This window comes from Apteryx rowi, unplaced genomic scaffold, assembly GCF_003343035.1.
Source record: "Apteryx rowi isolate R43461 unplaced genomic scaffold, aptRow1 scaffold_69, whole genome shotgun sequence".
NCBI lineage: Eukaryota > Metazoa > Chordata > Aves > Apterygiformes > Apterygidae > Apteryx > Apteryx rowi.
This window is the reverse complement of record NW_020450971.1, coordinates 110,977-124,134: the sequence shown is the minus strand read 5'-3', so window position 1 is coordinate 124,134 and position 13,158 is coordinate 110,977. Positions and strand designations below refer to the sequence as shown.

Below are 13,158 nucleotides of genomic sequence, written 5' to 3'. Positions count from 1 at the left end.
GAGCAGTAAAGACTGAAGCAAAGAAGGCATTCAGTAACTCTGCCTTCTCTGCATCCTCCGTCACCAGGGCACCCACCCCATTCAGCAAAGGGCCCACATTTTCCCTAGTCTTCCTCTTGCTACTGATGTATTTGAAGAAGCCCTTCTTGCTGTCCTTGACATCTCTCGCCAGATTTAATTCCAAACRGGCCTTAGCCTTCCTYGTYGCATCCCTGCATACTCTGACAACATTCCTGTATTCCTCCCAAGTGGCCTGTCTCCCTTTCCACTTTCTGTATACTTCCTTCTTCTGCTTGAGTTTTGCCAGGAGCTCCTTGCTCATCCATGGAGGTCTCCCCAAATACGCTTGCTTATCTTTAATATTAGGTATCAAATTAGCTTAGAGCATTGCTGAATCTTGCAGCCATTCATTGTGCTGGAAATTCAGCTGAGGTATAGAGGGGAAATAGTACAGACTTTTGCCATTCCCCCTAATTTTAAGAACCCATTAACCGCATGTTGTCCTAGGTTTTCCTTATTGCCAGTAGAGAGAGAGGCATGATCCAGCCCTCTGCAATTTCTGAATACTTGTATGAGCTAGTCGTAACAAATACATTCATTGGCTTTATGGTCAAATTGGCTCTAATTTGTTAGCAGGTCTGACCTCATCTCTAAAGAGAGCGCTCTCGGTGCATATGAGACCCAACATCCCATGCCACTGTACATGGACCGCCAGCCTTATAACACCAGTGTGTCAGCACCCAGTCACAGGATGCCATCCTATATAGCCAGCCAAGCATTCAGCACCCAAAGGTAAGGGTTTGGGGACAGGGGATGCGAAGACATAGTGAAAGCTGCTGGCACAGAAGTGTCTGACAGGAACTCTGGTCCAGGTTGGAGGATCATTGCATAAAGAAGTGAGAACAGGCTGTGGATTTTGTTCCCAGAGGAAGCAACAGGATGGCCAGCTGTCAAAACACATGCAACAAAATCCTCTTTGGACCCAAAGGGCTGAACACAGGATTCAGGACATCTGTGTTGATAATTGCTCTGCTTGCAGACCTGACAGATGTGTAAAAAACACATCTGCTTCTCCTCTGTAACTGCAGAGATAGTGATTTGGGAGAGGTCTAAGTTTTCTATTTCTCATGACCCTCAACTCCGTAAGAGGCGTATAATTATAACTGCTCTATGCACCTACATTTGTGTGATCTGAATGTGGCCTTTCACCTCTTTTTACCATCTTTCACAGAGCCTGGTGTAACAAAGCTCTCATTTGCATTTGAGGGCATTTGTGGACTAGGACTAGAAAACATGGGACAGACCTTTATTGTTCCTTATTGCCTCTCATCACCAGCAGGGCACTGTGTGGTGCTGACATGTCTCTTTGCAGCGCTAAAAAAAAAAAAAAAAAAAAAGGAAAAAAGGTCCTCCCCTTTGGTTTATATCACAGACCAAGTGCATGTCTTGCCCAGGGCAGGGTTTTTCTCATCTTATGATGAGCTTAGCCAACCCCTCTTTCTCTCTTTAATGCAGTTTTCTGGTGTTTTTCAGCATTGTTTAATATTAAGTTATACAGTTGCCTGAAGCTCTAATCAGGATCAAAGTCCTAACATACAATGTCAACATAATCTGTGCCCCAGAGCACTTGCAAGAAAAGAATGACCGTTACAGCACATTTTTGCTATTGAAAGAACTAGAGCTCTGCCTGCAGATTAAAGCCGTTCAGATAATGAGTTCTGTCTTGGAGAAGTGAAAATGTGCAGGTCTGATACCCAGACTGGCCAGCTGGTCAGCAGTTCAGCCCTGCAGATGTTGCAGTGGTGATTTTGGTGAGCACCTGGGAAGGAAACTATTCAGGATGCATCCATTTATGGACTGCTTTGGCTTTATTCTCAAGCATTAGATTTTGAGTCTGCTTTCCTAACTTCAGAGCTTCTGGTGCGGAACCACCAAAGTTCTGCAGAGCAGAGGAAGAACTACATGATACTGACTGCTGAGATAAAATATTAGTAAGCCAGTGTGGGGACTCCAGTGATTCCTGGTATGATGTAATCAAGGCTTTGTGCTTCCTTGCCAGACCTACCCCGGATTACGAAGGGACAGTTTATGATGGGAGAAGCAGCCCTAGCAACAGCAGATATGACAGTGCTAGTGCCAGAGGGCACTGTGAATTTAACCCCACTGCCGGAAGGTAAGGAGTCAGCAGAGGGCAATGCCTTGTTAATCCCTTGTTAACCCGAATAACACCGTGCTGTTAGATTTGTTCAATATCTGGAGTATTCTGACCCCTTTCTGACCCGCTCCTTGGGTCTAAGCATGCTTAGTGAGCTCCTGCTTGCATGGATGGCTGTGGTGCGTGGGTGATTTTGATGCCAAACAGGGAGAAACGCAGCCAAGTTTCTTGCCACTTGTGAGAATCCTTCATGTGCTCAAGTTCATTGCTTGAGATTGTATCACTTCCTTTCCTAGCCACTACTCCATTTCCAGAGATACCACCGTGTCCATTTCCCAGAGAAGCCACAGGGTGCCGTTCTACATGGACAGCTCAGACTATAACAGCACCAGGTAAATGGATAGTCTCAATGATTGGGAGGGAAATCTCCACAAAACTGCTGTGGAAGAGGAGCTATGAAGCAGAGCCAAGGGATGAAAGAAAGATGCAGAGGTTCCCAGGGTGTGCATTTGTGATTTGGATGTACAGAACTATTTTTAAACAGCATTGTCCCTAGCAAAAGCTRCCCAGCACAAGATCCATGATACACCCATCTCTGGGCGCTGGAAATTCTCCACCATGTAGGTGCCAGAACAGAGTGCAAGGAGGTTGAATAGATCATTCCTGGCTACCTTCCCTTAATGAGAAATCAGCCTTTACAGAAACTATAGAAAAAGAGAGCTAAAAGTATAGAGAGATGTTGAGGGAGAAAATCACTATCTCCAGAAAGCCAGTGATTAAATGACTGAACTGGTCCCAAAACCAAGCTTTGGAAGAGGTAGGAGGTACCCATTGTGGAATAGCACTACTTTGGGCTTTTCTACAGTCCTTCATGGCAGTTTCAGTCTATTCAAGTGCAGCCTGGCACTGTATGGAGGCACCAGTGTAGGTCTGAGTGTTGGATTTGTAAAGTGGGTGTGGGCAGGAAGAGTGCAGACAGAGCACATGTGGGTAGAGCAGGTAGTATAACATGTGGCTAGCRTAGGTAGAATGCATGTGGGCAAGAACAGGAGGTGTGAGATCCTTGGATAGCCTAGGACTGGCTCCAGGCAAGGTCAGCTTCATCCCTTCAAGGCAGACATAACAGGGGTTGGTGGTTAGCTGTCTTCTGATGACAACTTAGTAGCCATAGTTTTGCTTTCTTGTTTCCACTGAGGCTTTTGCAGTGATTAAGTTGGGCATAGTTATGTTGGACCTTGGCCAGTACGTCCCCATCTCCTCCTCTCCTGCAATGCGTTGTGTGTCATTTTTCTCCAGAGCTGCACCCGTTCAGGCTACATGATTCACTTAAGGTCTGTCCTCATTTGAAGATCGTTTGATCTTTTTTCCTGTGGCCCCAAAGCAAGACTTTCCCAAATCACTTCCCCAAGGAAGAAGTACTGATACCTGGCAGGTTTRAAAAGAGAAAGGATCCTCTYGGGCTTGCGATAAAGGTGAATTAATCTGTGTGGTTAATGGCCTTAATATTGCACCCTCCCAAACTTCCCTTCTAAYAGTAGCRGTAGGTCTTTYCTTGGCAGCCAGCTTGGATTATGTCATGACTCATGTTCCCAACATCCGTAGACTTTTCTCTCTTTCTCTCCAGGCTTCTCTCAAGTTCAAGTGAGAGGATCTCYGCTCCGGCTGCCACCTTGCAATACAACAGCCCAGCGGCCTCTGAGTATGGACCTGACTCCAGCGCCACCGGGTAAGGAGCAATGGGTGGTTATGATCGTCCCAGTGTAACAGGCATTTTGCATGCAGCCATCCTGTTTGGTGAGGGAGCAGTGTGAACATGAGCCAGGCTCTGACGCTTGGCATTTGGGACACAGGACGTTACTCAACTTATTCTAGCTAATAGCGCAGACATTGCCATGGTGGCCTGGGCAACCCAAAAGGGATAGACAAACTGAGTGTTTCTCCCCAGGCACCCTTTTTTAGAGCTGGAAAGAACCCTAACTCATTTGTCAAAGAACAGAGTGAGGGTGCCAAGGCCTCATGGTGGTAAGTAGAGATGAGAGGGTGATCGCTAGGAAGTGGCTCACTGTGTAAGCTGTGCCTTTGCTCTTTAGGGTAGCTAAATCATGAATCTTCCATTACCCATTGCAGCTGGAGGAACATGATGGAGCTCCGCATGCCATACACACTCATCACAGGTGTGGGGCTCTTGGAAGACTGTGTTAATGCCATGCTGTGCCCAAGATAAATTCTTTGCCTTGTGGCAATAATGAGCAAGTGAGCAATTTACAGCAAGCCCATCAGAGCAATTTGGGGCCAGCACAGGACCCTGATCCGTAGTGTATGCCAGAGGATAGTGTCAACTCAGTGTTGTATTCTGGGATCTGTAGTTTCCACGGGCTTCACCTTAAAGATGAAAACKACTGAAATCTGCACAGTTTTGCACAAATTAAGGACAGGTTTCAGACTTGTGTGAGGTCAGCACACACCCTGACAGGCAATATGTGGGTCCTCCTAGCCTCACCACAGTCTGTTTATCACAACACCTGTCTAAGTAGGGAACTCCCATCTGAAACACTTGCCATGGGAAGTGTCTGTGCTAAGTAAAAAAAGCTCTCCTTTTGTTCCCTTAGCTGGAACATGGCTTAATTTGTTCATATAAGAAGAAGGGATTAGTCACAGCTTAAAGGCAGCAATGAAAATGAACCACGGAGAAGGAGCCTGATTAGTTCATTTTGTAGCTCTGCAAAGAGAGCCGGTGGGCACAGTGTCTCCTCTCGATCTGTCACAAAGCGCTAGACAGACAGACAGATGGGGGCATGTCATGTTGGAATCAGAATTTCAAAAAAGGAAGACTGTGCAAGGAAGGTCAGTTCTGTAAGAAAATAACACCCCACAGACAGCCTAGCAATTTGTAGTGTATGAAAATACTGAAGATATTCCAATGACAAAACATTCACTGTAAGTAGAGCTGTGCCAATAGGTTTTTAATGTTAAAGGACAGAGCCACAAGCTCCCTCACTACTTACTGTATGCATAATCCTGAGAATATCTGAAAAAGACATTTATCCTTGCAAAACAGAGGATAACTGGATGAAAGAGTTACATTACCCATCCCATTCTTTTTAATTAACATGATTTGTTTTGGTGGGCTAATTAGAGGGGTATATTAGGTGTTATTTAGCATCAATGCTTGAAATCTGGTATTTATTTAAGAATAACAGGATTTTGCTCTATGCCTTTTCATGCACATGCTGTGTGTCCAAGTGCACACATGTGGTCCCTTGTGCTGTCTCTCATTAGTTTCAGTCTTTTCTGATGCAAATGCTTCTTGTTCTGTCTGTTCCTAGAAAAGGGGTCCTCTTTGTGAAGGAGTACGTGAACAGCAGCGAGTTCTCGTCCTCCCCACGCTATGGCAGGTATGAGGAGCCTGTGGTCATATCCTACAGCAGGGGCGCGGAGGCGGTCATGTGTCTACATATGTGTGCAAAGAGCAGTGCACGGCTCTGCCAGCTGACACGCACCAAACAAGCTCCAGAGCTGGAGCCATTAGCACTGCGTCAACGTGGCATCATGCCCGAGCTAATTAGCCCTGGAGGGATTATTGCCTGGGGTGGGCGCAGAGTTGTGCTAAGACAGCATTGCTGCTTTGGGAACCCAAGGGGATATTTCCAGAGTGCTGCACTGTGCTGTCTAGTAGCATTGCAGCAACAGGAGAACCTCTGTCCCACAACCTCTCACGGGGTAGACTCCCCCTGCAAGTGGATCAGCCTGTGAGGTGGATGAGGGGGTGAAAACACTACATATTTGACACTGTCAGGCCTCACTGCACGTTTGCAGAAACACAGAAAAAGCCTGGAACTGGTGAGAAAAATGTGGGGTTTGTGAGTTCTCACTGAAAAGACGAGCCATTTATGAGTAAAAAAAAAAAAGTTAAAAAGATGCTGTTCTCAAACTAAAAATTTCTGTCTTTTATATTTTGCTCGGTCAAAAGTAAATCAGTAAAGCTACTCCAGATTCACAGCAATGTGACTGAGAGCAGAACGTGGCCCTACGTACATCCTGCTTACATTGCTGTGACAGCTAGTTAACGCCCAGTTACGATGCCTCCCTGCTGGGGTTTATCCTCCCTCAATGCTGTGTTGGTATTACCGTGGAAGGTGATTACAGACTCCGTAAAGACTCCATAAAGACTCCAAGCGCAGACCTGCTGGACAGCATGCCACGAGCCCAAAGGCAGCTGAGCCAAGGCAGAAGTGGCTCTCACTGACAGGGGAGCCTTTGCTTCTCCTCCTCCTCTGCTGCTCCCCCTCTTTCCTTCTCTGCTCCCAGCCAGTCCGGTCCCCTCTTTTCTGTCATTTTAATGAGTACACCTGTCTCACAGAGGGGTTTGATGGCTGGCAAGAAGTAGGTGGGTGGAAGCATGTGGCTGGGAGCATACTGGAGGATGGAGAGGGTAAGGGGGAGCAATATCTTTCCTTTTCCTTTGGCAAGATGTTAGGTTTTCTCAGCCCCCTCACAAGCTGCATTGCCAGACTGTTGTGTGGGACTGAAAATGCTGACTTCCTGACACCCCCCTGCAGCGATGTGCCAAGGCTGCTCTGCTGCGCCACGGCGGCCAGCGGTGATCACTGTGACGTGCCACCAGCTCCGTCTGGCACAGAGGATCGCGGGAGGGGAGAGGCTGCAGGGCAGGGCTGCTACATGTCCATGCCACCTCCCTCAGGCTCAAAGGAGCCCCATTTCAGGGTGACTCTCCTGGTTTCCCAGCCAGGCTGCCCACATCCCGCTTCCTCCTGTGGTAGAGCAGCCAGACACGTTCTTCAGTGCTTTCACATAGGCCCTGGGGCCAGCAGCTCTTGGCTGCCCCTTTCTCCAATTTTTTTTTTTCTGTGCAAACCTTATCTGCCAGGCTGAGCTCTGAGCAGGCCATAGGACCTGTACCACCCTCCCAGCTCTCAGAGCAGTGCTGTGAGTCAGGCCTGAGACACAGTGACTGTGGTATGGGGCAGGGAGGGGGATACTGCCACTTTTACACAGCCGAATTTGCATTGTGAATACAGCAAAGATTAGCAGGTGCTGCTGCTGGCAGCCCAGGTCCATCAATCAGTGTAGCTCTGGCTTTTAGGGCCTTTTCAGAGCTAGTTGGGCAAGATCAACCTTCTCTCCAAGAAACGGGCAGCTGGGACATTTCAAAGAAGCACTGTGACTCAGTTAGGACTTTAGGTTATCAGAGTCTAATGATTAACGGTTCCATGTGCCACACTTTTCCCATGTATCATTGCTAAATGCTGATATTTCCCTCTGTTTCCAGTGGCAGTCTTGTAGATTTGACCGATTTGGAGAGAACAACCTCCAGCCACCACAGCTACCTGTCCAGCTCTCCCCTGCAGAGGTAGGACGTTCAGGGCTGCATGGCGATTTCAGCAGACTTGCACAGAAACAACTTTAAGGTTTCACTTTTTTATAATACTGGTATGTGTTTGGTGAAATCGTGGCAGGAAGTTTAAATGGTCTTTCGAAAATACAGTGACATTGAGTTAATGCTCTGTTCTGCTCTGCTGTTGTGGTCTTTGCCTTTGAGCCACAGCATACCTGGGGTACCCCATGGTCTTCTGTGTTGTCTCTTGGCACAGCCAAACTCATGTAGAAGCAGGCAGCTGGAGCAGAGCAGTGCTGGTGTTAGATAAGAGATCTCTGCTATCAGTGATGGGACTGGAACCTGTTTGCATTACAGAGGCACCGTGGTGCAGGAATTCACTGTTCTGCTCCTTCACAGGTCCTGTGAAGCTGTTTGCAGTTACTGTGGCCGTGAGATCCGAGACTGCCCTAAGATCATCATAGAGCATCTTAACATCTGCTGCCATGAATACTGTTTCAGGGTAAAAAACTTTATTACTGACCACCTTATGCATGTTGCTGTGAAATGGGGTGGTGGGAGTAGGGGTCTTGGTGCAAATTCTGTCCACACACTTTTGGAGTAGTGTATATTGTGCATGTAGTGTGTGCCAAACACTTGCATCCACAATGGGACAAAAAATCATGCAGTCACACGTTTTGATTGTGTCCCAAAAGTTTTTCACCTCCTCAAATAAATGTATATTAGAGCAAGCAGAATTCTTTCTGATGGAATTGCTATTCTATCAGAATATACAACTCTTCAGTTTTCCCAGTGGTTTTCATCTCAAAGGATCTTTAAATAAAGCAGTAACTTCACCTGCCACTGACGTGCTGCCTTCTCACTGCAGGACATCCTCTTCCCTCACATCCCTGTCCTTGTGGTAGACATGCTGCTTTGTGGCCTCTGTTCCCCAATACATGTCTTGCTGAATCTCTCAAACTTTGTAAAGTTTACAAGTACAGCCTGTGGAAATATTGGGTATGGGTGTGGGTGGAGGAAGCCTCTGGTGGCATTTGTCTCCATCGTAGAAGCGTTTAGTCTTAAAGGCCACTGATTTGACATATTCACCACCTTTAAAATGATACAAAGACTATTCCTTTCTCTGCCCCCTTCATACTGACATTATTGTGTGGTGCTTTGGTTACTGTCCAACCATCTTGTTTTTCCTTTGGCAGTGTGGAATTTGCCACAAAGCAATGGGAGATCTTCTGGATAAGATATTCATCCACCGGGACATTGTCCACTGTGACAAGTGCTATGAGAAGCTCTTCTAGGTGAGTGCCCCTTTACAGCATCAGCATAAATGGCTGGATGAGAGTTCATGAAGAGCTTACTGAATGATGAGCATTTAACCCTGATACTTGCCAAGTGACCTACGCAGGGATTTTCCTGTGGGTTTTTAGTGGGAAACAAGGAGCGTTGTCACAGAAATAGCTAGAAACATGCTACAGCTCGTCCCCGGGATCTCAGTTACAGAGAGGGACTCTCTCTGGTCATAATGTGATACACAGGCTGTGTTAGCTTCACTTTGGGGAGATGAGCAGAAAAGTATCCCTTAGAGGTTGAGGGTCCTCTCTGAGTCCTCCCAGGAAGTGAGTTCCCCCTCGCTTTGTGGGCAAACCTGCTGCAGTGTGGCTGGGTGCCGCTGGCAGCCTTAAGTTTCCTCCAGCCAGGAGGCAGCATGTCAGTGGCAGGTGAAGTTACTGCTTTATGTAAAAAACCTTTGAGATGGAGATCCCTGGGAAAACTGAAGAGTTGCATGCTCTGTTGACAGCTCACCAAGGAAGTAGACTGGGGTGGATTTTGTTGAGTTTGATAATCTCGTGGGGATAGAAGTCACCACAGTAGCAATCAGAAACCCTGCCATCACAGTGAGGTTATACAAAAGGTGCCTGCTTTCCTCCCTCTGCCTCATGATAGAGCAGAGGAAGGGAAAGAAAGGGGCACCTGCCCCATTCCATAAATGGCTGCCGTGTTTATCACGTAATGCAATGCGACTAGCTAGCCTTTTTCATCCCATTCCTGCGTGTTCATCTGCTTCACTGACCTCTGTAATGCGGCGTTTTGTGTGGTACCCAGATCCTGTGTTCACCTTCTCTTATTTGCTTGCAGGGTTTTGCAAAGCTGGAGATGGCAGCCAGTGGAAAGTCCTCGGCAGCACGTATCAGAATGTATCTAGCAGTTTCTGACTGGCTGAGATAGCAACATTCCTGCTCCCCCTTTCCTGAAGTTATTTTCTCTCTCACTGCCTCATCACAATGAATGAGTTTAACATCCACTAGTTTATGCTGTCAGCTGTATACAAGACAAGCATCAATGTTAACAAGATAAAGCAGTGTCGTCTATGAAAGATAAGTGGGCTGATTTTCCAAAGGTGCTGAGCCCCTCCACCTGTCTTTAACTTGATTAAGATTCCCTAGTGCTCCCTGTATTGGAAATCAGGTAGAAGCTCCTTAGGTCTATCTAAGCTAATTGCGAGAAATCCTTCTTGATTTTTTCTTTCATTTTTGCAATCAGGCTGCAGCTTAGTGCCTGTCAGCTGGCACAGAACAGGCAGATATGAGAAGCGTTAAACACTAAATTTGGATTCTTGGGAAGGTTTGAATTTAGCTCTTAGCAAAAGCCTTTTTCTGTTTGTTTCACCCCCAAATCCTGCCTAGAAATAGCTTCTGCCTGATTTCCATTTGCTTTCCATGGCTTTTCAGGAGCACATGCAGACTCACTTTACTCTAATTGTGTGTCAGCTTTAATTTCCCTTTTCTGCCTACTCCCTAGTGGGTTCCTTCAGCAGCATGCATGTCTGCTGCCTGTTTGGGAAGATAACACTCTCTTTCACCTGGTATTTTAACTTGGCTTCTGATGGTAAGTGTCCAATGGCCAAAAAAAATGCCAGAGAATACATATCTCAATTGGCTCACCTGACAAGGAACGCTGCTCAGCTGAATCTGAATTTTCCCTGACCTTGCCGAGGCTTGCTGTAATGCCTCTTTTATTGCTGTGAGTTATTCACATCACAAATGCTAACTCACAAAATTGAACTTCTAGCAAGTGCTCTACATACTAGAAGTCAGAATCTCATAATTTTAACCCTTAATTAAGCTGCTGAGAGGCTGAATGCTGTGCCACTGAGGAAACTGAATACCGAAACCTAGGAAGTCAATCTCTCTGCCTTAAAAGTACAGCTCTGAATGTGTCTAAAAAGTTACTGTTTTCTCTCTGAAAGCATTAGAAATATCTGCAAAGCAGCCAAGTCAGTTCTGTAATAGCTCTTACTCGGAAATAGGTGATGGCAAAAGCTCTAATGCAGACTATTGTTAGCCAGAGAATTCTTTATGCTCATAGTGCCGGAAGCTGGCACGCATGCAAAAGCTTAGCAAGTTAGTGTTTTAACAGCACAGTGCTGCTTAGCTTTTTTTAGGCCACTGTACCGGTTATTTAACCGAATTATAGGCATGACCTTAGAAGCACTCCATGAGAGGAACTCCATTTGAAATCAGTAACAGCTTTACTAGAGGACAGCTTTCAGGTTGAGACTTTAAAGCCCTGTCTGCGACAGGGGATTGGGCAGCTCCATTTTGAGCATGCTTAGTATAGCCAGGGGATCAACAGCAGCTTTGAAGCCCGTTATGAAAGCACGGGGGAGAAGCCCATAGCAGTAATCGCAAAGCCACGATTTCAGAAATGACTCCTGATTTTGGCTGCCTACATTTCTACGGTCTCAAGTTGAGATGTTAAAGAGAGAGCCACTTTTTGAACAGAAGAGGCTGACAAGCATCTCATGCTGAACCTCCCCAAATTGCTGCTCATTTCTGAAAACCTTGGTCTGCAGTTTCTTCCTGGTACTTACACCTGTCTCTGGGAATGATGGGTACAGAAGCTGTTACAAGCCTTATTAAGCCATGGTCGAAAGGGGATTGTTTAAAATGCCAAAACAGAGGGGTATATAATTAGAGATGCACTTTGAGAAGATGATCTGCAGAAATAACATATTCACTGATTCCAGAGTTCCTGATGGGTGCGTGGCCTTATGGGGAAAGAGTTTGGTCCATCATACGTTTTGCACCATATCTCTTCAGCACTGTATTTTCCTGTAGCAGTTGTTTAACCTCAAGAGTACAGTTCTAATAAACGTTCATAGCTCATGCGCAACCCACTTACCTGTGTCACCGTATAACATATTCCTGTTATAGACCCCTTTGATCTGCTGGTCGCTTTTTTCTCCTCAGCGGCCTAAGGGCATGACTGTCGGTAAAGTCACTGGTTGCCTTATGGAGGATCAGGCAAGGAGAAAGAGGAGGAAAGGTACCCAAGAGAAAGGGTGTCCTCAAACGAGGTGGTGGGTTGGAAGTGGCTGAGCAAATGTGTGATCTGATGGTCTTCAAACAGTTTAACTCTGTTTGCTTTAAAAACCTGCCAACTGCCTGGGAAAAAGGGAGCCTTGATACACGCTGCTGTCCTCCTAAGAGTGCAAGTGGGCCTCCATTTGAAAAAAAAGCCACTGTGTCAAGACAGAGATGTATTGGCTTCTTATGTCTCACGGGCTGCTCTCAGCGGTGCTGCCTGTCCCTTCTTCATACATTTCTGAGGATTAGGCTGCTGCAAATTGCCATCCTGATGATGTGGCAGGGTGTAGCACTGCCACAAGAGTCAAGGTTCAGTGGCATTTTTTTTCACCAAAAAAAACACATGTCACCCAAAAGGAGCCTGCAGCTATTTTAAAAATAATAATATGCTTTTAGTTTGTTTTTGTCTATTTGTGAAGTTTCGAGAATTGCCAACCCACCCATCCCCGCTCCACCCCCCTAAACGGAAAAGCAATGTAAAGATGTAAGTCCTCCTGCTTCCTGGTATCTCCACATATTTGTGGAGAACGGGTCATCTGCACACAGATTTCTTCTGCGTGATGGATGAGGTAACGTGTTTTCCACAGACACTGAAGAGATCTTATTTCACAGGGGATAGATGCAGCCTTGACATAAAGAATGATAAGCATTTTGGTGCCTCTCCAAAGCTTATTTAGAGGAGCCAATTCAAGTTTTGCTGTTATGGGCCTATCTATCTTCTCACAGCCTGGCCTGAATGGGACCCGACTGCGGGTTTGGGGTGGATCCTGCTGCTTCCTCGAGGGGGGGGAACAAACCTTGAGCAGATTATTTCATGTGAAATCACAGAAACGCGTGGACGGGCTACACGAAGTGACGCTGGTGGCCGAGCGGACGGGCAGGCGAAGCCGCTCCGGCACCGACGCCGTTTGATAGCGCTGCGCTTGGGGGATGCCAGCTTGTCCGCAGACCAGACCTTCCCGCAACAGCTAAAGGTGGTGTTCGGGCCAAAGTACAGCATAAAAAAAAAAAAGAAAAAAAATAGATTCTGCTCATAGCACTTGTCCTTCATGACAGCAAAACAAAATCTAACCCTTGATTACCAGAAGGCCGGGAGGGACGTATTTGGGCCCAACATACACCCTGGAGGAGGAAGCAGTGCGAAACGAATGACGATGCCTTTATTGTCTTCTGCTGCAACCGTATTGTGAAGGGACACTGCCCTCGCCGCAGCTTTGGCAGCTCCCGGCTCAACTTTGTTTCGCACATCCGTTCCGTTGCAGCACCGCGCGCGCGAGGAGACC

The 13,158-nt window shown here is 46.6% G+C and overlaps 1 protein-coding gene across 1 annotated transcript in view; it reads left to right on the top strand.

The window, feature by feature from the left end:
* Positions 1–9,662, top strand: part of ZNF185 (zinc finger protein 185 with LIM domain) — a 36,057-nt gene extending 26,395 nt beyond the window's left edge. Inside the window, exons 23-31 of the mRNA XM_026086330.1 lie at positions 634–792; positions 2,060–2,173; positions 2,452–2,547; positions 3,780–3,881; positions 5,482–5,550; positions 7,446–7,526; positions 7,911–8,013; positions 8,708–8,806; positions 9,645–9,662. Of these exons, the coding sequence (XP_025942115.1) occupies positions 634–792; positions 2,060–2,173; positions 2,452–2,547; positions 3,780–3,881; positions 5,482–5,550; positions 7,446–7,526; positions 7,911–8,013; positions 8,708–8,806 (823 nt within the window). The 3' untranslated portion in view covers positions 9,645–9,662. The remainder of the gene's footprint in view (positions 1–633; positions 793–2,059; positions 2,174–2,451; positions 2,548–3,779; positions 3,882–5,481; positions 5,551–7,445; positions 7,527–7,910; positions 8,014–8,707; positions 8,807–9,644) is intronic.
* The last annotated feature ends 3,496 nt before the right edge of the window (positions 9,663–13,158 follow it).